The sequence below is a fragment of the Microtus oregoni genome, unplaced genomic scaffold (genome assembly GCF_018167655.1).
Source record: "Microtus oregoni isolate MIOR12 unplaced genomic scaffold, Mior012 000011F_ref0000422, whole genome shotgun sequence".
Lineage (NCBI taxonomy): Eukaryota > Metazoa > Chordata > Mammalia > Rodentia > Cricetidae > Microtus > Microtus oregoni.
Genome location: NW_024543070.1, coordinates 28341719 through 28368015, shown reverse-complemented (window position 1 = coordinate 28368015; position 26297 = coordinate 28341719). Strand labels below are relative to the sequence as shown.

General features: G+C 42.4%; 1 protein-coding gene across 5 annotated transcripts in view; it reads left to right on the top strand.

Annotated features, from left to right (window-relative positions):
• Fhod3 (formin homology 2 domain containing 3) overlaps positions 1–26297 on the top strand; it is a 412200-nt gene that overhangs the window by 308720 nt on the left and 77183 nt on the right. For 3 of the 5 annotated variants that reach the window (XM_041660396.1, XM_041660395.1, XM_041660394.1), the window contains exons 12-13: positions 1021–1362; positions 6785–6889. In XM_041660396.1, coding sequence (XP_041516330.1) covers positions 1021–1362; positions 6785–6889 — 447 coding nt within the window. The remainder of the gene's footprint in view (positions 1–1020; positions 1363–6784; positions 6890–26297) is intronic. The other 2 variants (XM_041660398.1, XM_041660397.1) reach the window with 1 other exon arrangement.

Here is a 26297-nt window from a genome sequence, read left to right as displayed (position 1 = left end):
GTTTGACAGTCCCACCTTAGCATGAAAATGAGCCACGAGGAATTATGTAGACTCTATAAGCACACTGGAAGCCTTTGGATGTGTTCAACAGTGTATGCTCTGTCCCAGAAACCTTGAACCCAAAGGTTCGGTATCTGCAGAATAGACGGGAGGAATCTCATTGGGAAAGATGCCCTTTGGTGCTGCCCCTGTTGCAAACAAGCAGAGAACTGTGAGTTTGACCCCAGAAAGGAAGCAGTTTACCTTCTATTCCCAAACCTGTATGGCTGTCAATCAGGTTGTCTGAGAGAAGGGAGTATGGTTTTCAAACATGCAATTTTACTTAGGTTCTCATATGATAAATGTGTTAACATTTTCAAATGTCTAGCTCCAGTCCTCTGGATGTATTTTTTATTTTAGAATTAATTTCACTGAAAAACACTGAATATATTTAAGGCAGCCACATAACAAATTTGTATATCTACATCTTGCACCATGACACAACCAAGTTACTAAGCGTATATACCATTCCCTGTGATGGCCCTGTTTGGGGATGGAGCATGCCACTGTAGCTGTAGACCTGACTGGAGGAGCCCAGCTAGTGAAGGTCTACTGTTAGGCCCTGGAAAAAGAAAGGGGCAGAATTAGTCTTCCTTATGTTGTTGCCTCTCTTTAGCATGGTATATTCCTTGCTTCCCCTTTTCCCATGTCTATGTCTAGATTGGAAAGAGCTCTGAAAGCCATTACTAAAGCACACACAGCTAGTGTACCCAGAAGAGAAACAGGGAGGGATTAGAAAGTGGGCACAGAAGAGCCTGCTAGAGCCCTTGTCTGCCCTGAGGCACACTCTCGTGCTCAGGGGTGACTGGGCACGTGGATGTTTCTGCTGGTGGACGCTTCCTGTGTCTCAAGAAACACACGACTCGACGCGTGCAGTCACCGCACAGTGAGGCTTCCCCAGTCTTTCTCCTTTTCCTAACCTTTGCTCACTCTCTCTCCAATCTCTTTCTCTCTCTGCACCTGGCCTTTCTGGGCCAACAGCAAGGCCAGCTCTGTCTCCAGGCACAGCTCCCCTGGGAAGGATGCTGATGCAGAGAGTTCTGCACTCCCCACCACCACACAGGGGAGGCACCCTCCAGCTGGCACAGCCGCACGGACCCCCGTGTCTGGAGGGGCCTCTGGGTCTGAGGCCAGCCGGCCCGCTCTTCTGCCACCTCCCAGCCCTGGCTTGGCTCCTCGGCCCTCCAGCGCACTAAAGGTGTCACCGTCCAGAGACAAGCTGCCCTACGTGCCCCACAGCCCCTTCCATCTCTTCTCGTATGACTTTGAAGATTCACCTCTCCTCACCAAGGACAAGGGAGGAGACTCTCAGACAGAAAACAGGTAGATTGGCCCGCAGTTGAGGCCTGTGTGTGACTAACCCAGGGACGAAGACACAACTGAGGGCCTGTGTTCCATGCTTGTCTTGTGTGGATGCACTCAGATACAGAGGCACTGGGGCTGAACTAACTCTCTGATCACTGACTTAACGGGCACAGTGAGATGAAAAAGAGAAAGTCCCCTGTGTGAACTAAGGAGCACCTGATTTTAGTGCGACTACTAATAATGGCTTTTAGACTACACTCTGTCAGGATCTCTTGTGTCCACCCCAACACTCAGCACAAACTTTCTGAGCTGCAAGGTGAGGGGAGGGTTGCACCCTCTTTCTGTAGCATGGCCAGAGTGCCGCTCTTGTCTCCCACATGTCCCTCAAGCCCTCCCGCTGACTGCTGCTGCAAAACCTGACTTCTGGTCTTTCCCCATCTGTTCTTTATCTTTCCAGTCGCTTCCTGCTTTGTTTTCTGGCATATGTGTTTGTGTTTCCTAAGGCTTCTAATGCTATAGAATTGTAGATTGTACCCACTTCCGGATACTTAAGATGCTCGTATTATGTACTTATGAACCCTCCAGTATTGGACTAAGAAATGGTCGTGGTGGTAGGTTGAAGGGAGGTGTGCAGAGCCAGACTGCACAGGGGAAGTGTAACTGTGGCTTGCTCCCATGCACCTCACTGCCTTTACTGCTGCTTCAGGCAGGTGTGCTGCTCACGTGCAGAGTGGGTGATCCTTGTACACATTTTCATTTTTCTAATGGCTGTATATTCTATTTTTAAAATTTCTTTTATTGCATTTATTTGTTGGGTGGGGCATGTGTGGAGGGTCAAAAGGCAGGTTGTGAACATCGGTTCTCTCCTTCCTGTGAGTCCTGGAGAACAGACTCAGGTCATCAGGTTTGGCAGCAAGGGTCTTCACCCATTGAATCATCTCACTAGCTCCAAATAATTACCTTTGAAGTGCTTAACTAGGCAGGTAAAATCCATTATAATAATATACTTCTTTTAACATATATATCTAAAATCTTGTATTTCTGCAGCCTGTATCCACAGTCATTGGTTATGTTAGAATATTGGAATAATAATAAGAGAGCAAACTTTGCTATGCATTTATTATGGGCCAGGCTCTCCATCTCCCCTGAAGTTGGAACTTCAAAGTATCACTTGATCCTTAAGAAACAGATTGTAAGCTGTGCGGTGGTGGCACACGCCTTTAATCCCAGCACTCAGGAGGCAGAGGCAGGCAGATCTCTGTGAGTTTGAAGCCAGCCTGGTCTACAAGAGCTAGTTCCAGGACAGGCTCCAAAACTACAGAGAAACCCTGTTTTTAAAAGCCAAAAAAAAAAGGAAAAGAAAAGAAAGAAAGACACAGGTTATATCACTATATCACTATGTCAGGTAAAGAACCTGAGGCTGAGAGACTTAGTAACTTAGCCCGAGTCAACCTGTGTGCAGTGAGGCAGTGAGAGGTAGTTACAGTACTAGGAGGCCTGTCCCAGAGTCAGGTTCTCCTCTGTAAGTTTTCCCCCTGTGGCTCCATGTTCTCCTGGGCTTGAAACACCCATGTCAGTCTTCAGGCAGAGTCTTGTCAACAAGGGTGAAATGTTTACCAAAGCTTGTGATGTAGGGACTGGCAAGAATTTTAACTTTGTTCAAAATAGAACCTTATAAAACTTAACCAAGAGGCAGCTCTTCCCACCATGAAATGGCCAGTCTTCCAGGGTAATCAGACCTCCCATCTGATAACTGAAAGATTAATTTGCGACTGCTAACCCCTCTCGGTTACATAAAACATAAAAGAATCTTGAAATGTCCCTTTCATTGGCACCTTTAAGGTTTTCCAGTGTCTTAGGTAGGCCTTACTATTGCTGTGATGAGACAGCATGACCATGGCAACTCTTATTTATTTATTAAAGATTTCTGTCTCTTCCCCGCCACCGCCTCCCATTTCCCTCCCCCTCGCCCAATCAAGTCCCCCTCCCTCATCAGCCCAAAGAGCAATCAGGGTTGCCTGCCCTGTGGGAAGTCCAAGGACCACCCACCTCCATCCAGGTCTAGTAAGGTGAGCATCCAAACTGCCATGGCAACTCTTATAAAGAAAAACATTTAACTGGTCTGTCTTACAGTTCAGAGGTTCAGTCCATTATCATCATGTTTTGTCATGGAGGCATGCAGGCAGACATGACGCTGGAGATGGAGATGAGAGTTTTATATCTTGATCCAAAGACAACAGGAAGTAAACTGTGACATTGGGCATAATTTGAGCATAAAAGACCTCAGCGTCCACCCCCACAGTGGCACACTTCCTCCAGCGAGGTCACACCTCCTAATAGTGCCACTCCTTTTGGGGGCCATTTTTTTTTCAAACCACCGCTGCCAGGCACACATGGATTCAGCCTGCTGGAGGGTGTTTCTTCACCTTTCTGAGATTGGGAGGCCATGGTGGGAGGAGAGGCTAACTGGAGAAGGGGGCCCTTAGAGCAGCTCGGGTGGAGCCAGCTGAAGAAGAAGCCATACTTAGGCCACATTTAAGACCTAGTTCGTCTTGCTCAGTACTCTGGGTTCCCTATAGGTCTTTCCCAAGTCCCAAATCCTGACATTGTTGTGTCTTGCACACAGTTTTTAGCCCAGTGAGTCCAGCATGAGCCTTCCATCCTCCTAGAGAGTATCTGTATGCATGTTACGAGCTAGCTGGGTCGGCCTAGAAGACATTACTGGCAACCTCAGCTTTCCCAGCAAGGGATTAGCCTTTTGTGGCTATTCTGTACTTCCTGGGAGTGATGTCAGCACCTGAAGGCTCTTTTCTGGGTCCTTGGTTCTTCCAAGCTTCGTTAGTGCATGTAGTCCTTGGGAATGAGAATAACAGGAACCTGTAAATTACTCAGTTGTCTGTGTTTGAGTGTTGTAAAACCCAGTCACACGCTGCTGAGTGAAGACTGCCGTAGTTTAACTAAGTGAAGCCGGTTCTTCATCTGAGAAGACTCTCAGTATTGTCGGTGGGGGTTGGCTTTCTGATGGATGTCCAGTTGTTGTGATTTTTGTGGGTCTGTACAGCCACAGATCTGGCTACTCAGTAGCTTCCTGCAATTGAATAGGTTGTAATAGAGACCAACCCGTTAGTCATTATAATGAACCCTCCCTCCTCACACACAAAAATGCTGAATAGTGAATTATGATCTGGTAAGTTTGGTTGAAACTGAGAAGCCAAAATTGGGCAGGCTCTGAGGCACTTGAATTAATTACTTGGCCATTAGGAAAACCAAAGGAGGGGAAAACACACTGTGCATGGTCTATCTCCATAACATCATTTAAACAGAATTTCAGCAACATGATCCCATGAAAACATTCAGCAGGATGTCCACAAGCAGTTTGAGGGTGAGTTTCAGTGGCATGAGTAGCAAGCCAGTGTCCAGGCAGCTGGGACAGCCAAGCTGGGCGCCTGTGTTGTGGCAGCACCCGCTCTACTCAGTTCTCGTCATCCTTTTCTGCATCCCTTTCTGGGGCATCAATTAATGCCCTGTCTTTAACTTCATTCTTTGCTTCTCTGCCTTCTCCATAGCTTGTGGTTTGTGACTCCCTCTGAAAAATTAATCCAGTGCTGATCTGGAGAATGAATTAACATATTAGACATAGGGAATAATAATTTTTAAAGAAAAAAGAAAATCCTGCAACCGCAGCTATTCCAGAGAATCACAGGTTCAAGGCCAGTTTGGGCTCTATATGAGTTCAAGGTCAGCCTTGGAAACATATGAAGATCTTGTCTCAGAATAAGAAATGAAAAACAGAAAATACAGCTCTGTGTTAGAGTATTCATCTATAAAGCCCCATGTTCCATCTCAGTGTGACCTGAGAAGGGTTGGAGAAAGGGGATCAAGTCCTCAGAACCAAGGACCATGAAGGTGACTTAGTAACAGAAAAGGACACTGGCCAGCCTTGTGGTCTGAGTCTTAGTGGAGAAGGTGCATTTCTGCGTACACACCTGACATGTGAACACACAGATTGATGAAGCGATGGCCAAGCTGCCAGAGTTAGGAACCTAGAATTAGAGTGGGGGGATATGAATATTTTCTGTTGTCGCAATTTATTATTAAAACTTGAAATTTTGTACCCATCTCCCACTTTTTAGAAGTAGATAGCGAATGAACATACTTTTTAAAATTTATTTTTACGTTTTAGAGTATTTTTACACAATGTGACGCAACTGTGTCTTGGTGTTTCCATCTAGCCCATTTATCAACATTTCCCATGATGCCAGTTACAAAATTGGTCAGCTTTTATGGTTGCAGAATCAATGATATGTCAACGAATAAGAAGCCATGCTTCCTTGACTGTTCTATCTCATACCTGGTTGAGCTATCACCATGAGCTAAATAATGCACCATTGAGCATTTTCCTATGTGTTATTTTTTCATGTAAATGTTAGAAATGCTAAAGTGGTTTTTCTGGTGCTAATATCTTGTGGGAAATCTCTAAAGTCCAGTCGCTTCTCACAAGTATCTGCTGACGGGAGTTCAGCCTGCACTTCTCATGTCCAAGACCTTTGTGAATGTTCATCACGGTGACCCTCGGGGTCCCACACATCCTAATGCAGTGTCCCTAAACAGTTTAAGAAATGAGTTGGCCTCACCTGTGACATGTAGGGGTAGATGCTGCCTTACGTGAATGCCAGCTCTATATGAGGCTTCAGGTGGTGATCTGTTTCCTGGGAGCCACCCTCAGTGATGACACCTACACAGAAGAAACTGCTGAAGGATATTTCTGCACACAGGAAGCTCCCGGATTCTACAAATCTTGATGTCTGTTAAATAGAGATGGCTGGGAGAAGATCAAAGTTCATTTTATTGTAACCACTGCAGGTTTCAGTTGGGATAAGTGTTGGATGAAGTCTGGATGCCTTCATCTCTTAGCGTAGGCTAGTCCAGAAGGCCTGGCGACAGACTGGCCATGGGGTGAAAGGAGAGGAACATGATAGATTCGAAACGACCTGCAGCAGAATGTACAATAATAAGCTGTTTCTTTAGTCAGGCAAACATTTCCACAGGTCTTCGATGGTATTATAATTGTGTCATCATAAGTAGAGAGAAAGATTACCATAGTACAGATGAACACAGTTCGAGTTCTTGATTTATGTCCACAATTAATTTTAATGTGCATTTATAAAGTAATAGGAGACATGCTGGTTCTTCTGAAACCCTTTGTTATGAATCTTCCTACCCTGTGGGTTTTGGAGTTTGGGGAACATTTTTAATGAAGACTCATCAAAATTCAATACTTAGTAAGTCTCTGTACCTTTAAATAATCATGCTTTGCAGTAGAATCTTCAGAAATATTTTTCTTGCAAAAAGCTAGATGGTTTTCTAAATCTTATATTTAGAAAAAAAATCACTTCTTTTGTCTTTTTTTTGTCTCCAATCTAAACCTCTGTGCTTTTAGATACAGCAACTTCAGCAACAACTCTTTCCACTCCGCTGGACCCTCATCTGGACCAAGTGTGTCCCCATCATCTGCATCATCCTTCTCATCCCCACAGGAAGCCAGGTGAGTCTGGGGCATGGTGAAAATCAATTACCCTGAGCAGTCAGAGGAGGCCAGTGGTGCTCATGTCTGCCTGTAATCCTAGCACTTGGTAGGTTAGTGCAGGAGAAACCCAGAGTTCAAAGTCATGCTCAGCTATATAGTGAATTTGATGACAGCCTGGGCTACGTGAAACCCTATCACAAAATAAAGAGCCAGGAGTGGTGTTGCACACCTGTGACCCAGCACTCTGGAGGCAGAAGCACCTGATCTCTGTTTGCAGCTAGCCTACTCTATAGAGCAAGTTCCAAGATAACCAGGGTTACACAGAGAAGCCACCCTCTCTCAAAACAAACAAACAAAAACCCCAAAACAAATGAATAAATAATAAAATATAAAAACAAAGGAAAACAAAGAAAGGTCTAAAAAACGTAAGTAAAAGGTATATTATGAAGAATTTTTCTTTAGAAGATCAGTTTTTCTGACAGTCGCACTACTTACTAAGCAAGTATTTCATTTGAGAAGATGATTTGTTCTTATTATTATGCTAGCTCCCATATACTTCCCATAGATATTATAAACATTTCTTCTGGGGCTGGAGAGATGGCTCAGCCATTGAGATCACTGGCTTCTCTTCCAGAAGACCTGGTTTGATTCCCAGCATCCAAATGGTGACTCACAATTGTCTGTAATACTAGGCCCAGGGGATCCAACACCGTCCTCTGTCCTCTGTGGGCACCAAGCTTGCATGTGGTACACATGTATGCACACAGACAAAACACTCATGCACATAAAAAATAAAAACAAAAAGTATAAACATATGTAAGTATTAATGTCTTGATTTGCCCTTTAAAGATTATTCTGACTATTACATGAGCTCTGAAATTTGTCTGAGAGACAATGTTTTATCTTCAAATGAGTAAATCTATGTAGATCAGAAGGAAGTGGGCCCACCGAGGTGCTATGCAATTAGTCTAAGACCTACCCAAGGAGAATAGAATTGTATGGGTGCGTGGAAGGAATGTAACTTGGCAAGTGCATTAGACCACCAGAACTCCTTGCTGATTATTACTCCTGGAAGCCAGTGGTTTTGCAAGGATGTGTTTACAAGGGAAAGGTAAGACCTGTAATTTTAGAGCAATTAAAAGCAGTTACCCTTAATGGCAAGAGTGCAGGAGTTGGAGACGAGAAGGCCTTTAGATTTCCAGCTCACTCTCTAGGATACTACTCACCCCCTGAGGGTGAAATGCTGATTGTACCAACCCTTTCCCTTAAAGGGGGATTTTGGTGAGGAAAGAATATTGACCACACAGGAATACTGCAAGAAGCCATTGTTTGCAGCCAGCAGAGAGGGTAGGGAAAGGATGGGGGCATATCACTGGGAATCTAAACATGGGTGACTACAGAGATCACTTGCCTCAACCATTGTTTTTAAATAGGACCAGTATTTCACATTCATATTCTCTTTTACATATGTGGAAGTGTTTTACTAAACATCTCTGGAGCTAGGTGTCTTAGTTAAGGTACTTATTGCTGTGAAGAGACACCATGACCATGGCAACTCTTATAAAGAAAACATTTAATTGGGGTGGCTTACTTACAGTTTCAGAGGTTCAGTTCATTATCATCATGACAGGGAGCATGGTGGCATGCAGGCAGACGTGGTGATGAAACTGAGAGCTCTGCATCTTGCAGGCAACAGGAAGTCAACTGACTGTTACCCTGAAGGAAGCTTGAGCAAAAGAGACCTTAAAGCCTGCCTGCACAGTGACATGCTTTCCCCAGCAAGACCACACCTCCCAATGGTGCCATTCCCTTTGGGGGCTGTTTTCTTTCAAACCACCACACAAAGTTTGACTGGGGTGTGGAACAAACAGAATCTTATTGTTACAGGGAGAAGAGGTGTCCAGTGGAGTTGGCCTATCAGGGGTATCCAACTCAAGCCTCATGAATATAACCCAACGCAAAATTGTAAACTTATTTAATAGATTAAGAGGTGTGTGTGTGTGTGTGTGTGTGTGTGTGTGTGTGTGTGTGTGGAGAGAGAGAGAGAGAGAGAGAGAGAGAGAGAGAGAGAGAGAGAGAGAGAGAGATGTGAGCATGTGTGGGTGTGTTGTAACTTGATTCTTTTTCTTATATATGAATTTTATAGGTGACAACCTTGTATCACAGTGTCATGCAAAATAAATGCATGCATTCCTCCACCAATAGAGTAAGGATCAGATACCCCTGGCACACAAAACTAATGAACCCATGTTAAACTCTCAGATTTCACAGCCAACAGAGACCCTGAATTCAAGATTCTTAAGCAAAGTCAGGACTTGGTAATAGGGAAGTCAGTTAAGGATACTGTCTTTAGCATAGGCCAGTCCCCTTAGGATTAGGTGAGGTCACTTGGTGTTGTTACCATGGAGATGATCCTTGTCATACCAGATACAAGGTTAGGATGCACAGTGAGGAATGTTGGAGTATGCCTGGCATTACAAGTCTCGTATCTGCTAGATGGCTTAGGGTTTCTATTGCTGGATGAAACACAATGACCAAAAAAGCAAGCTGGGTAGAAAAGGGTTTATTTAGCCTATACTTCCACATTACTGTTCATCACTGAAGTAAGTCAGGACAGGAATTCAAACAGGGCAGTATTCTGGAGACAGGAGCTGATGCAGAGGTCATAGAGGGTTGGGGCTTACTGGCTTGCTCACATTTCAGAGCTTTAGTCCCTTATTATGGTGGGAAGCGAGGTAGCATGCAGGCAGACATACTGGAGAAGGAGCTGAGGGTTCTAACGTCTTGACTGGCAGGTGACAGAAAGTGGTCTATCTCACTGGGTGTTGCTTGAGCATACATGAGACCTCAAAGTCTGCCTCCACGGTGACATACTTCCTCTAATAAGGCCAGACCTATTCCAACAAGGCCACACCTCCTAACAGTGCCACCTCCTTTGAGGGTCATTTTCTTTCAAACTACCCTACTAGGTAACCAGTCCTTTTGGACTAAACCAGGTTCTGCCATTATGTCCTCCATAGTACCCGGGTCTATCCATGGTAGAAGCAGGGTAAACACTGGCTAAAGAATCCAGTGAATCAACGCTCATTGCTGTGGGAACTCCTTCAGCCAATAACCTTTAAGATACTGGCCCACTTTGGGTGTGGTCACATGTACTATATATGCAGATGTAAAAGCATGTGCTGCCCCTTGGCTGCTCATTCATTCCATTCACCCAGACCCAAATAATCACACAGAAACTGTTTCAATTGCAACACTCCTTAATCAATAGCTTAGGCTTCTTATTAACTAACTCTTACATCTTAAATTAACCCATTCCACTTTCTAGGCTCCTGTTCTCTTTCATGGCATGCTATTGCCATAGGAATTTGGTCACCTTGGCCACTGTCCACTGGCTAGACTAGCTTTCTAGAGCTTATTCTTTTCTTTATATTTGCATATCCTTTCTGGACGTCCTTCCTATGAGGATTTGAAAATTGTGTGATGATACCATGAAATGACAAAAGCTCAGTTTCATTGTGCCAGGAATCCAGTGAACCTGATTACTACTTGTTCTAACCTTGCTAGCTTGTTATTTTGTGCCTGTAATGATAGAGAAATAGATGACAGATAGATTGATAGACTCATATGCTATAGAAGATAAATGATAGATAAATGGAAAGACAGGTGAATGTTATATAGATGTAAATATAATCAAAAGATGATAACTGATAGGCAGATAGGTAGGTAGAAATAGATATATAGGTAGATGACAGGTAGGTGGGTATATAGTAGGAATGTAGGATGAATGGATGGATGGATTATAGGCAGGTAGTTAGATAATAGGTAGATAAATGTAAATAGATGCTAGATAACTAGACAGACAGACAGACAGAAGGCAGATGGATGCAGTAGAGCCCTGGATCACAAGTCACATTTTTCTGCTGTTGCCTGAGTGTATTGCATCAATTGCACTCACAATAATGGACATTTTATGAAGTTTATTGCTTGAAAGCTGAATTCTTTGTATATTATTTATAATGCAATTGAACATCTATCACTATTTTTTGCTCTATTGAGACATATAGCTATTTTTACTGAGATACATACTCAATATAATTTTTAAGATTCATTACTCAAATATATGCTTAGAGTGAAAAGAAGCATCTCAGGATACTTCTTATGAACAATAGGCATGGTTTTGCAAGGAGAGATGTGTACCTTTTGTTAGCAATCACCTCCACACCTCAACTAGTAAACGTAATGCCTGAACCCTGCACAAGTCTGTAACTTTAGAACTCTCATAGTCTTGATTTGGAAATGAGATTGGATTTTCAAAGTCGTAGGAAAAAATAGCCATCATCATGAGCTTAGTTTTCCATTCCTCAGGCTTGTTTAGGCATGTTAATGTGTTGGATGTCAATAAAACTTGGCATTACTTTGTATTAATCAGGGTTCTAGAGGAACACAACTGATAGAATAAATTTATATACTAAAAAGAGTTTTATGGGCATGAGTGACAGGTTGTGGTCTGGTTAGTGGGACAAAAGCTGTCTCCTGACTAGAAGGCTAGGAGTCTAGTAATTATCCGTGAGACTTGTTTCCAGTCTGTGCGGACATCTAAAAGAAATAGATGCTAATGCTAGTAAAGTAATGCCTTAGCAGCAGGATAGGTGAACTTGCCAACAAGAGAGAGGGCAAGCAGACAAAAGAAAAATCTTCTGCCATGTCCTTTTATGTTGATGGCCACCAACTATGGCCGAATTACAATGGCTTTTCTGATCTCATGATCTGGATTTAGGGTGCATTTTCCCACTTTGAATCGTCTGGATTTAGGGTACATCTTCACACCTCACAGTCCACTCTAAAAAAATTCCTCACAGGTGTGCCCACATGCTTATATTTTAGTTAGTTCCAGATCTAGTCAATTTGACAACCAAGATTAGCCATCACAAATATATTGACCCCAGAAAGAAATTCTGATGAAAACTTTATACAATCAAACCAATACAAGGATATTCAGGTAAATCCATTTCTCATTCAGTGACAGAGTCGTTTAAAGCAGTCTTCTAGAAACAGAGAGCACAGCACTAATTTTCATGAAATTGGAATTTAGATTGTGCCAAAACAAAACGAGAAAGCTGGAACTGTTTACAATATCCTCAAGGCTTTAGGACGCAAGTGTGTAATGAAATCAGACTTTGAAAAAGCCCCAATTTGGAAAATGTGCTTTTTGAGCAGAGAAGGTCTAAATATTTTCTTTCTGAAAGACAACAAAATTAAAGGAATATTTGAACCATTCGTCTCAAGTATTCCAAGGAGACAAATGAGCGCTAACTACAGCACAGGGAAGTTTGGGGCCATCGGCCTGGAGAGAGGCAGAACACATGCCCATTCCCTCCTTGCGGGCGGTAGAAGGCACCTGGGTAGCAATTAGACTGAGCCAGCTGAGTGAGTGGACACAATGGGCTAAAGGTAACTTAAGACAATCAGTCCTTGTGCTTAGACTAGAGAGTTCACTTTTAGTGAGGCCTGGGCAGAACTGCCTAGGAGGAGGACCTTGGAGGATCCTGGACCAGATTTTAGGAGGGACTTCCTATGGACATGGCTGAGATGAACCCCAGGCTCCTTGTGTACGGTTAGCACTAATTCTGTCTTCCTGCTAGAGCTACCGCCGCTGATTGCTTACCATAAGCAGGAGTTGCCTATCTGCCTTCTAGCACAGTGTTCAGAAACCTTGCTCAGAATGGCCTGGCTTCTAGGGTTGTCCCTGCCGAGCTTTTTCCTCTTCCTGGGGGAAGATAAACCAGTAATGGCATCCACTAGGCAGTTAGAAGGGGTAGTAAGGTACATGGGATGTGGTACATTGTGGTGACCACGTGAGAGCCACCCTGCCAAGTAGTAGCATCTTAGCTGTTATAGTGTGTCTCTTACTTATCTGTATAGCTGTCACTGTACACCCATTCAGCAGTAATTTCCCATCCTCCTCTCCCCCGTACTTGTAACCCCTGTTCTAGTCTTTATCTACATCTGTGATGTCTTAGATGTCTCATACCAGAGGGATTATGCAGGCTTGGGGACATAGCTCAGTAATAAAATGCTTACCTACCATGTGAGAGGCCCTAGATTCAATCTCTAGTATTGCATGACAGATAGATAAATAGATAGAAGATAGATAGATGATAGATAGATAGATAGATAGATAGATAGATAGATAGATAGAAGAGCCGTGTGGTATTTTGTATGTTGTCTTTATGGATGACTTAATAAACTTAGTACAAACTCCACCTATGTATATTATAGATAGCAATATGTCTTCTTTTTAAATGCTTTTCCCATTAAGTTTTCATATGGCACTTCCTCACCCACTGCTCTTTTGCTGAACATATGACTTGTACTCATATACTACTGCTGTCTGCAATGCCCTGATGAGCATGGGCATGCAGATATCTTTTTAGATAACTCTTGAATATATGATCTCAGAAGTGGAGCTACGAGAATATAACACAAGAGAAGCTATTTAAAATTCCTATGGACTTTACAATGTATAAAATGTTAAGTTGTATACAGGGAGGGAGGATGTGGTGGTGGCACTGCCTCCTGTTTTTGAAAAGGGACAATCCTAGTGACTCAATGTGTATACCTCTGGGACCAGCACACATCTATTATAATGACACCAGCGTTCTAGATCATTTAGACAGATATTAACCCAAGCTTTCCCTTGTCTTCCTTTTTCTCTTGGTGATGCTGTCTTGGTTCTCTTTCCATAGCAGTGCTTGGAGCTGAAGCACTCTTTTTAACAGCTTGCCTCGCTGTTTTTCTCTGTGTGCTGCTTCATCCCAGCCCATCCATAGTAATGCACCCAGTCTGTTGCTGATATATGTAAGGTAGTGAGGGTGGTTCCTAGAACATGTCATGTTGCACATATGCCATTATCTGACGGATCCTAATATACTCCCCACAAATGGGTTTGGTAAATCAAAATAGTGCTGTATGCTCAGCACTTCAGGAGGCAGAGGCAGGAGGATTTTGAATTAAAGATCATCCTTAGCTACATAGTGAATTGTAGGCCATCTTGGGCTACATGAGATCCTGTATCAAAAAAAAAGTGATAGTTTTTAAATTTTGATGACTTTTTTGGCACTGTGATCCATAAAGACTATATCAATTTCGGTTTTCAATATAGTGGTGAGAGCCTAGTTTTCCATCTCTTTGTCAAGAGGTAACCCTCTGACTGTGTAGTTGTACATAAGTAAATCTGTGACTTGCACTTTTCTCACTTGCATTGTGTTGAATGTTTTCTCTTTCCTTTTCTACTTTTGGCTCATTGTCCTCATGCTCTTTACATGATGAGTTGCAGAAGCACTTCATAAGCGACAGTGAGATCCTTTAAATTCTATTTATGAAGTTGTTGATGTTGTATTAGTTTGAGGAAGTATTTACTATGGTTCCCCCATTGGAGAAGACGGTCCATCATTATAAGGAAGTCTGGTTGCATATACAAGAGGCAGCTAGCCATGCTGCTTCTGTAATCAAGAAGCAGAGAGTGGTGAATGCAGGTAACCTGCTCATTTTCTCCTTTTTTTTCCAATCTAGGACTCCAGCCAATGGGATGCTTACTTCCACACTTAGGGTAGGTCTCCTCATGTTTATTAAATGAACATAGAAACTCCATCACAGACATGCCCGTATGTTTATCTCCTAGGATTCTAGATTCGGTCAAGTTGACAGTTGAACAGGTAGACACATTTCAACCTTACCAGATAAATGTAATAGACATCAATTCTTCCTGTCTTCTGTGTTTTGTGTTTCTATTGAAGAAAGCGGTTTCTCTGTGGTTCCTTGTAACATTGCTGTCTCTACATTTTTCACATCTAAATACTTTACCTGCCTGGAAATTACTCTGGCAGAGGAAGAATCTTATGTTTTTCTCCTTGTTCCAATACCATATTTGTCTTAACCAATAGGAAGGACGGCAGGTTTGTTGATGCATTGATGTGTCCAGACCCCTTTCTGAGGAATGACTCCCATCTTCTGGAAACAGTCACTCTAGGCTATCAGGGGCTCCCCTTTCTGCCAGTGTTTGTAACTGAAACACGACTATACAGCATTGTTTTGAAAGCTTGGAGTGGTGATTGGCAGCGTTGAAATAAAGGGGACAATGATATTTGGGGATACGGGGACCAGGAAGCTGGCCTAAGCAGTTGCTTCTGCTTCCAGCTCAAGCCCCTAAATGAACTCTCGCTTCCACTGACCCTCTTGAAAACCCATCTGCTCCAGCTGTACAGTGACCTCCTGTCCTTGTGGCCATCTCTACTTTCATGTACGTCCTTCAGTGCTAGTTGCTGCTCTCCCTGTGTTCTCCTGTTAGGTATGCTTGTGTCTTTTGTCCTCTGTGTAACTTGCTGGCACTGGTGTCTTCCTCACCCTACTGGCCTTCTCCAGATGGACATCTGTTCTGTGTGGTCTCCATTACTGGTGTCTTCCCTCCCCATCTTCTTTAAGATGATTTCTTGTGCTGACCTTGCTAGTATCAACATGTGTCTCAATGTCCTCCTTGCCTGGGGTTTCAAGTCTCAGCATCTAACAGAAATGTGATCTCTGGGATTGTCTGGGTCCCAAATACTTGCTGGCTGTGTTCTATCACTTGATCTGCTTAGAATTTTTTGTTGTTGTTTTTAATTGTGTCAGTGGAGTTGAGATTTCTACTCTCCAATGGAGCATTTTAAAAAATTAGATTGATTGATCAACTTAGATAAAGAAAAAAACCCCACTAAACTAAACATTGCTGAGGAAAACTCCAAATAGCATGGAGTGTAGTGTAAAGAGGATCGATTAGCTTTCTTCATGATGACACCTCATGTCACCCTGACAAAAAGAAGTCAATGGCCACATGTAGTGAAAGTTATAGAAGTTATAGAAGCTGTCTGCTCTTTGTGCTGTGGGATTCCTGCCTGCATGCCACTAGGTCTTGATAGCAATCTCATTACAAGCAATAAGAGTCTCTGGAAAGCAAAATGTGGTCCTAATTAATCCACTGCATTCCATCCAGAGTGCACAAGAGGAGGAAAGCAGGTTCCATTGGTGGAGTATGTTTATGTAGGGTCTGGTGAAATCACATAGTGACTGTGTGCTCTAGAGTCCTGGGGTTCTTCACCAGTCCCTGAACTACTCAATAATGCCTGTCTTCAGCAGATACTAGGGATTTTTGTTCTTGCACATGTGTGGGGTCTGGCTCGTCACCATTACTGCTCAAGTTCAAGAACTAAATCATGCCGGGAATTGGATACTGCAGTAGGCTATGTCCTTTCCTTTATGAACTACAGCTCTGAGTGGGTAGCTTTTCCTTCTTGGAAACCTTGACTGCCCCCTTACTGGCGAGTGGCAGGTCCTGTGTGATTAAGTTTGCAGGTGGGAGCTCTTCTCCCATCTGAATTCTGCACGGATCTTCCAACCGTGTTGCTATTTGTATGCACATCCTTACTGTAGTTCAGTCCCAAGGAAATTGTTCAAAGAACAAACCAGGATGTCCAGGGGCTCTTTTTTTTTTTTTTTGGTTTTTCGAGACAGGGTTTCTCTGTGGCTTTGGTGCCTGTCCTGGCACTAGCTCTTGTAGACCAGGCTGGTCTCGAACTCACAGAGATCCGCCTGCCTCTGCCTCCTGAGTGCTGGGATTAAAGGCGTGTGCCACCATCGCCCGGCTCAGGGACTCCTCTTTTAAACTCAATGTATCTTCTCTCCTCTCTCCTTATGTGATTCTTTTTATATTCCAAGACCAAAGAAAATTACATTTGTCCCATATAAAGCCCCTGAGTTGTTCACATTGAACATATTGTGGATATATACTCTTGTCCCTCTATTTCAGCTTTTGGCACTTAAGACTTACACATTTATCCCTAGTCTTCTAAACCAGGACTCACTTAACTCCTGTGGTCTAAAACTAAACATGTTGGACCTGGAAAACCTTGCAGTGAGGGCGCTGGAGAGATGGCTCAGTGGTTAAGAGCCTTGCCTGCTCTTCCAAAGGTCCTGAGTTCAATTTTCAGCAACCACATGGTGGCTCATAACCATCTATAATGAGGTCTGGCGCCCTCTTCTGGCCTTCAGGCATACTCATAGACAGAATATTGTATACATAATAAATAAGTATATTAAAAAACTATGCAGTGAAGATGCTCACTTTGTTGAAGACATGGAGACAGTTTTAAGTAGGACTGTAGCCCAGAGAACCCAGTGTTCATGTGACTTTCCAAGTGTGTGCTTGCTGGGAGCATTTCATGCTGCCCTGTGTTCTTCGTCTTCTGTCTTCAGGGCTTCCCACTCCAACAGTACTCCTTTCTGCCCGTTCCATGTCCTTCCTGCTAGGTGATCGTTAGCCACAAGTTGTGCTTTCCCATCAAACAACCAGCTCACTGTCCTCTTCCTATACCTTTGCCAAATAACAAGTACATGGACTGCTTGAAACCTCTCTTCCTGTTTTCTTCCTGTGGACAGTGCATAGTTTTCCTCCCTTTCCTTCCTACAAAGTTTACTAGAGATGGGTTGATGGGGATATCAGAATTAGCCAGTAAGGGCTAGAGCTAATGGGCCAAGCAGTGTTTAAATGAATACAGTTTGTGTGTTGTTATTTCTGGTGTAAAGCTAGCCGTGTGGGAGCTGGGCGGGACGAAAAGCAGGCCAGCAGCTCCCACAACAGAATTTTGCTATGTTAAAGTTAAAGCCTTTCCTTTTTGTTTAAACAGAAAAAGGGGAAATGATGGAGGAAGGTCATTGGTTAAGTAATAAAGAAACTGCTTGGCCTCATAGGTTAAAACATAGGTGGGAGGAGTAAACAGAACAGAATTTTGGGAGGAAGAGGAAGTGAGCTCAGAGGCCATGCTCCCCTCTCCCTGGCAGACACGATGTAGCAAGACACCAGGTCAGACATGCTGAATCTTTCCTGGTAAGACCGGTGCTACACAGTTTATTAGAGATGGGTTGATGGGGATATCAGAATTAGCCAGTAAGGGCTAGAGCTAAAGGGCCAAGCAGTGTTTAAATGAATACAGTTTGTGTGTTGTTATTTCCCAGTTCTTTAGTACTGTACACTTCCGCTTTCCCCACCATTCCCTCCACGCCCAGCAATGAGAAGTAACTAAGTGTTGTCTTATAATAGAGGCTCCTGTGCTTCTGGCTTGCTTTTGGACATGCTGTGTACAGGGGACACTAGTCCTAAAGACCCATGGTTTGCATATAGCAGCCGTGTGTTTGCCTTGTGCTTGGACATGCTAATGCAGCATTGCTGGAATCACACCCAGTCCTTAGATTCCTATGGCTTACATATGTATGTACAGAAAAAGGAATCACCAAATATAGTTTCCATTGTCATAACTACTACGAAGAAAATGAGCCTTCATAGAAGAGCCAGGAAAAGATGGGACATCTAGGATTGGTGGTATAGCTTAGTGGTAGAGAGCTAGTCTCACCTGAATGAGGCCCTAGGTTCAGTGTGAGTACTTTGAATACACACACACACACACACACACACACACACACACACACAGAGAGAGAGAGAGAGAGAGAGAGAGAGAGAGAGAGAGAGAGAGAGAGATTACATTGACCTTAAAACTGTATGGGCTTGCATACCTATACACATATATATCATACACACATGAAAGGAAGGAAGGAAGGAAGGAAGGAAGGAAGGAAGGAAGGAAGGGGGAGGGAGGGAAGGAGGGAGAGAGGGAGGAAGGAAGGAAAGAAAGAAAGGAAGAGAAGGAAGGAAAGGAAGGAAGGAAGGAAAGGAAGGAAGGAAGGAAGGAAGGAAAAAAGGAAGGAAGGAAAGGTGAGAGAGAGGGAGAATAGGCCATGCAGTAGGGAGAGCCTTCTTTCAGAGGGATACCCTTCAAGGAGTATGGGAAATTGAGCTAGCTGCCAACATAAGACAAAATTTTCATTGCTTTACTGGTGAGGGTTGGAGGCAAGGGGCAGACAGTCAAGAGGAGCTGAGGAGATGGGATGAGTCTATACCTTTCTTTAAACCATGGTCTAGAAGAGCTGGACAGGATGTGAGACTGGGGGATGGCATGGAGTGAATCTGGTGTTCAGAGATGAGAGAACAGAGGGAGCATTGACCCCAAGTGGGAGACAGGGATGGGCAGGGTGGACATCAGTCTGTCAGCCAACCTGCCAGACAGCTTGTGGCAGTCAGTGCTTCTGGAAGCTGCCAGAATAGTGGAGTCGTGAAGCTGTGCAAGGGGGACCTGGAGCCGTGACAAGAGAGGACTGGCCTCCTTTTGTGCTGGAGAACTCAGGGTCTTGGACAGAAGGCTGGAAAGTCAGAAGGGAGGAGAAAACGGGCAAGATTTGCTCAGTGCTAAGGTCAGGGCCAGCAACAGCAGCCAGCAGATGGCTGAAGCCTGAGGACAGCAGGGCCTGAAGGAATGGCCCTGTGCCTTCTCATGAGCCAGTCAGGTAACCTGAGACTCCTTGGGGGACCAACCTCCCTGCGTGAATCCTCTGATTCCCACCCATGGCCTGGAAGCTCAGTACTGCACAGAAACCAAGTGTGTAGCCTGCTGAAGAAGACACCAGGACCAGTGCCAGCCTTCTGGACAGCGGGTGTCCTCGGGGTCGCTGCGGTGGTGACAGTGGAGGGCAGCAGCATGTTCTTGGCGTTAGCTCCGGGATTTGTTTCCTCACTGTTTTACTGGCTGCAGCCCAGATGTGAAAGGTGTTTACATTTCCTGACCTAGGGTACTCTAGTTTGGTTGCTGAGTGTCCACCAAAGGATCAAGTGTTAATGGCTTGGTGCTCCTGGGAGGGAGTTGGGCCCTTAGGAGGTGGAGCCTAGAGAAAGGCCTTAAGGTCATTGGGGACATGTTCTCTAGAAGGATTATGGATCCCCTAGCTCTTTCCCTTCTCTCTTCCTGGCTGTGTGAAGTGAGCAGTTTGGGCCTGCCACCTGAACTGGGGCGCTGGATAGCACAGTGCCCCAGCTGTGAGCTACGACAGTCCTGGGCAGAAGTTACTGCCCTTGCCACTTCCTCCTTTATTCCCCAGGTCATGTGACACTCAGTTTCACAGTCAGGTGGGGGAGCCATCCCACTGCTCGGTGTAATTATCCTCATTCTACTGTTCTGTGATCATATAAATCTTTGTGGAAAAATTGCATTTTCCCCTTGTGAATTAAGTGATAATTTGAAATATCAGACGCAGTGAAGACTTCACTTGGCTTTTTGTTAATATTTAATTAGAGATTACATTTTTATGTGGGAAACATTTGCTTCTTTTACCAATAAGATTTTATTTCACTTGAACCAATCAAAGGATATTGTTCCCAAACATTTTCACAGTAAAATTGACAAATGAAAATTCCATAGGAATTCTGTCATATATGTCCCAGCAAAGCCATTCGCACCACCAAGGTAATGCACGTGGGTGCATCTCTCACCTTCAATAATACTCTCATGCCTCCCTAAGCAACCACCATCATTATGGATTCAGTTGCATGTTTAAATGAGGTTTCTGTTAACATGATGTTATATTCTCCTGAGGGATTGGCACAACTCCTTTCTAAATAGTCTTTAGAATTTGCCCATGAAGACAACTGGACTTTTCTTCTTGCAAAGCTTGTAACCATACGTTTCATTTCTTCAACAGATGCTCCTCCACTATGAACAGTTAAGGTTCTCCTTTCCTTTTTCTTTGTCTTTCAGAGGTTTTTAGTTGATCAAGTTAATTAGCCACCCTCGTCTATAGTTGCCTCTTGTTCCTTCAGTAGCTATATGTGTTACAGTGATGTCATCTCTCCGTGCTTGGTACTGTTGTTTTATGTCCTTTTTCATTATCTTTCTGGCTAGAGGCTTATACATTTTATCAAGCTCAAAAATATTTTTATGTTTTCTTAAATTTTTTAAAAGTCAAATAGAATATTATCACTTTCCCATTCCCTTCCTCTCTACAGCCCCTCCCAGCAATGCCCACTTGAACCACTTTCCATGCCTCTCCTCAACTCCCACGTTGATAGCCTCTTTTTCTTCTGATTATTATTGCATACATATATGGAACATATATATGTATGTGTGCATGTACAATTACATATAAATAAAACCTGCTGGGTCCATTTTTTTCTGTATGTATAGTTCCAAGGCTGGTTGCCTTTGGCAACCAGTAAGGGGGTTCATCCCTGGGAAAGGCTAATTCTGCTTCTCCCAGTAGTCATTAGCTGTCTCTAGTTCTTTATCTGGGGCGGGGCCCCCAAGCTTTCCTCTTTACATGTTTATGTGTCCATTAATATTGCCATTGTTCCCATCTTATTCATGTGGCCATTTCTGAGAGAGACTAGTTCACAGCCGACTTTCCAGTGCTCTTGTGCTTACAGCATTTCCATCCCCATTTTGGAGATTTTCCCTGAACCACAGATACAGGAACTGAGATGTACTTGTGCCCAATTGGGCTGGACTCTCTGAGATCCGTTGCTCTCTGCATTGTGTCCAGTTGTAGTTTTCTGTGATGGTCTTCATTTGTCAGACTTCTTTGCTAAGAGAAGGTAACTATATACCCTTATATCATCTGTAGATATAAGGAGAAGATTTAGGATGTAGGATGAGATTATGCTTGTCTAGCAGAGTGGTAATAGATTCTTTTTTAAGGCCCATGACCTTCCATAGGAAGCTGCTAGATTTCTAGTATCCGGTGTGACTTTCCTCCTGTTGAGTGTGCCTCAAGTCCAATTAGACAGCTGTTGATTGCCACTGATGATGTGAGTGCCGCTTATTGTACCTTTATCCAAGTCTTGCCATGTTGGTCATTGTCGAGATTCTATAAATTGCTTTTGGTAGAATGGTCATTTTCACAATATTATTTCTACAAATCCATGAACAAGGATGCCTTTCCATTTTCTAGTGTCTATCTTATTTGTAGGCGGAACTTTCTGTCCCGCTTGCAAGCTCCCAAATGAATGACACAGAGATTTGTTATTAATTGTAAAAGCTTAACCATAGCTTAGGTTTATTACTAAATCACTCTTACAACTTAACCCATTTTTATCAATCTATGTATTGCCACATGACTCAACACTTTATCTGTCTTCCAACCTGTCTTGTTCTCCCTGTGTCGCCTGGCAACCTCACCTTTCTTCTTCCCAGAGTTCTCTGTGTCTGACTGTCCCTCCTATACCTCCTACCTAGCTAGTGATTGTTTAGTTTTTAATTAAATCGATGAGAAGGTGCCTTGGCAAAGATACTTCATGGTATAAAAAGAGATTATTCCACAACACTCTTTCTTCAAATGTTTTAAGTTTTTGTTATAGAGATCTTTCATATCCTTGGTTAGGTTTATTTCAAGACAATTGATTGTCTTCGGTGCTATTGTAAATAGGAGTGCTTCCATGACCTCTTTCTTAGTGTGTTTGTTGTTGTATAGAAGACTACTGATTTCTAAAGTTGATTTTTGTGCCCTGATTCTTTGCTGAAATTGTTGAATGTTTCTGAGTGTTTTCTGTATATTCTGTAAATTTTTGTATAATATCATCTGCAAATAAGGATAATTTGACTTTGTCTATTCTTTTTGTGTCTCTTTCATTTCCTTCTCTTGCCTTATTTCTCCAGTTAGTGTTTCCAGAACTGTTTTTAAAAAGGAGTGGAGGTAGTGGATAGCTCTGCCTCATTCCTGACTTTAATAAGATTGCTTTGAGTTTTTCTCCATTTAGGATAATATTGGCTGTACATATCTCCGATTTTAACTAATGCGAGTTGGTAACCAAGAGGCTTGATTAAAAGGACAGTAAAATATATCATGTCATCTCTCCTTACCTTGTCTTAGAAGCATTTATAGAAATCCATGGCATATTAAATACCAAAATTGCTAGCCATTTCCATGTCTAAAAACATATTCAACAATCTAAATATATATAATAAAATGACTAAAATGCCTAATAAAGGAAGAAATAAAACATTCAGTTTTGTAGTTGTATAGCTATGTATAGAAAAATACATTAGTCTAAAGGGCAACTTAAAATGTCAATTACAAAATATTTACATTTTTATAAACACTAACAGAAACACTGCGTAAATCTGCAGGCTGTTAGACGCTGCAGTGGCGGCTCTGGCTTCTGTGAGTTCCGCTATGAAAAGAATAATGTGTTTGACCTTTACAAACTCCTTGTAACTTCCTCAGGATGTATTCAGAACTGCACATTTGGGACAAAGAGTTCCTGAGGAAGGGGGGTTTTCTTTTTAGTGTATTGCATGTATTTTCAGATAGCTATTTCAACTTGTGTTTCCATAGGAATTTGCTACTTCTACAAACCCATATAAACTAGATAATTCTTGGTGCAATGTAAACAAAATACATTTTCTAGTTTAAATAAAGTATGACTGTCCTCCATGCTCCCCAAAAGAATTATTGATGAAGTTCTCTGCTTTTCATCTCTTTTTTTCTACATTTCTTCTTTGAATTTCATCTCTTTCCCATCAATTTTGACAATAATTTGCCATGTTTACTGTTGTTCTTTGTGCAGTGCATCTGTTTTCTCTGATTGTTTTTAAGATTATCTTTTTGTCATTGATTTTTTTCAATTTGAGTTTGATATGAATTGCTATGGTCTTCTTGATATTTCTTGTATGTGGGGATTAATGAAATTTCTATACATAGTGGTTTATAGTTCTCAGTGTTTGGGAAACTTTTCAGTGTCTACTTCTCTAAAAAAAATTTAATCTCTCCTTTCTTATGATCACTCCAGTTACATGTTGAGTGGTTTTCCAAGCATTATTAGTGTTCTTTGGATTCTTCTTTTTCTTGGAATTTTAGTGTGTTGCTTTTATTGATTTCATTGTTTGTTCAAGTTCACTAATTAGTTTTCTGCATTGCCAATTTACTCTTTTGACTGGGCTCTTACACCTATTGTGTGTGCTTCCTTGGGTATATAAGCTTTAGTTACAAGGACTATTCACATGACTTTGTGTGTGTGTCCTTTCTTTTCCTACATTGGCATTTTTAATCAGTATTTCACAAATCTTGCCTTGTTGGGAACCCAATATTCCTTTATTCTTGGGTTTATTGTGTAATACACCTTTCTGAGGTCTTACACTTTTAGCCCTGTTAGCCCCAGCTGTACCAAGCTGTACCACTTGAGGTCTGTCTCTAGAAGATGCTGTGTGTCCATCTGAATTCACTGTGCAACGAACAAACAAGACTAAGCTGCTGGCTCCTGAGCTTGGCCCAGCAGCTGCAGGCTAGCTGGCAGACTGAGACTGTCTTGAATGATTCTGTTTTAAAAACTGAAGCTAGCATTCCTCTCTCCCGTTTGCCTCAGCTTTGTCTTCAGAAAGACTTCCAATCTCATGTTTAGTCTGTCTGCAGATTCTTAGATCAACAAGGTGCCAATTCATCATCTAAAGGGAAAGATCACTGATGACAGAGAGCCCTCTATCTCCACTTCAGGTCAGATCATCTGTCTTGTGTTCACTCAGCCCAGATCTAAGTCTGTTCGCTAGGAGCTAAGAGGCATCCCAAACCACTCAAGTCATGATTGAACTGGCTGTATCAGCTTGTTGGGCAGAATGCTTTTTTACTGGGAAAGAAGGGATGTCTTTCACAGCGTGGAGCTAAAGGACCTGCTCGTTTCCAAACCTAAGAAATCTAAAAAAAAGAAAAAAGAAAGAAACTCTTTTTCACTCTCAAGTCTATCATTTCATTTCTTTCTGAAACCAGTCTTGTATTGCTGACATTAGTGTAATTGAAAAAATGTTCAATTCCTATGAGAAAAATAATGTCCTTCAAGTTTCTCTTTCCTCTCAAAAACAAACAAACAAACAAACAAAACAAAATCCCTGCGGTCAAATATCAGAAAGAGATAGAGGAAGATATTCCTTATTGCTAATTAGCATGCGGGAGATTTCTGGATCCCTGGTGATAGTGCAAAGTTCCAGGAGGAACATTCCAGGGATCTTCAGCAAGCGTGAAGCTCAGGAAAACACCATCACCCAGACAAGCAGGGATGTGAGTGACAGTAGCCTAGATGGTGAGGGCAGCATTTACCTCAGCTCAGAGGACTCCTGGGAAGACCAAAGCATGAGTCGGCAGATGCTGTGTCCCTGGGAGGAATGGTGTGGTCACACCGCTTCTACTACAAGAGGAAGGCATGTTTTGTAGCACTCTACATAGCATAGGTTGATTTCATATACGGTTCACTTTTGGCTTAACTGTTTAGAATTTTTTCCCCATGTTTGGTATGAGGAAAGGCTCCCTGAATTCTGTGACTGACACCATTTGTACAGGGCCTATCAGTGCCCCTGCTGATGTGTGTTGACATGCGTGTATGATCTAGTAGTGTGTGTGTGTGTGTGTCTGTCTGTCTGTCTGTCTGTCTGTGTGCTAGGCAGTGAGCTCCTTCCATGAATCCATTTCACTTATGAATCAAGATCACATTCACATCTGGCCGCTGTGGTTTGTGAATGGGTTTTAGCATTTCATGAGACAAAGCTCTGCTTTGTTTTATTCAAATTAATAATAACAATAATAGTAAGAACACTAGTCTCAGATCCTCTGCAAAGATTTTAGACTCATTTGTAAAGTTCCCTGAAAATCCCATTTGAGGTGGTGATTTAGATATGGATTAGCTTAAGAGAATCAAATTCTTGGCCTGATTTTATATATTTGTGTATGAAGACAAAATTTAGAAGTGTGTTAAATTTTACAGTTAATGAGGATTTTATTTCAGATTTATCTCCTTACTGTTTATTTTCAATTTAACTGCATTATGATCACATGACATGGGTACTGGTCATCTATCTGTTCATGTTCTTAGTGATCCAATGACAGGTTTTAAATCTTTGTGTGTATAAGAAGAGCATATTTTCTCTATTGCGGGGCATCAGATTGATATACTATATAAATTTATTATATAATAGTATATATAAATTATTATATTAATATCCTTAATATCAATCAATATGCAAGAGACTAAAGGAATCCCTTTACACTGTTTGTGCATCAGGTTTACCTGCATATAGCATTTTAAAAATAAAATTGCAAAATTACAGCAGCTCAGAAAATATAGACTCTATACAGCATAGTATGGACTTCTTAGGGTGAAAATTAAATAAATTCTGTCTATGCCTATGTGTCCAGGGCTCATTAAGACCTTCCCTGTGAACCTGGGGTACAGAACTTGGTTATAAAGATAATGAGTTGCAATCCTCTGTCTTCCCACCCATTTTGTAACTTACATTTACGCGAAGATGACTTGGATGTGTGTGACATGGGATCCCATCTTTCTCAGCACTGAGGAGTGCCATGTCCCCAACTGTGCAAATCTATTGTCTCTGAACTTACATATGTTTTGCCCCCTCTGCGTCCTTGGATAAAGAGACAGTATATTTCAAAGGTGCTTGATCTTATATTTGGAAAACTTAGTTAACAAGCAGAAGCAATAGCTGTTCATGGTGTATTTTATTCCCCAGAG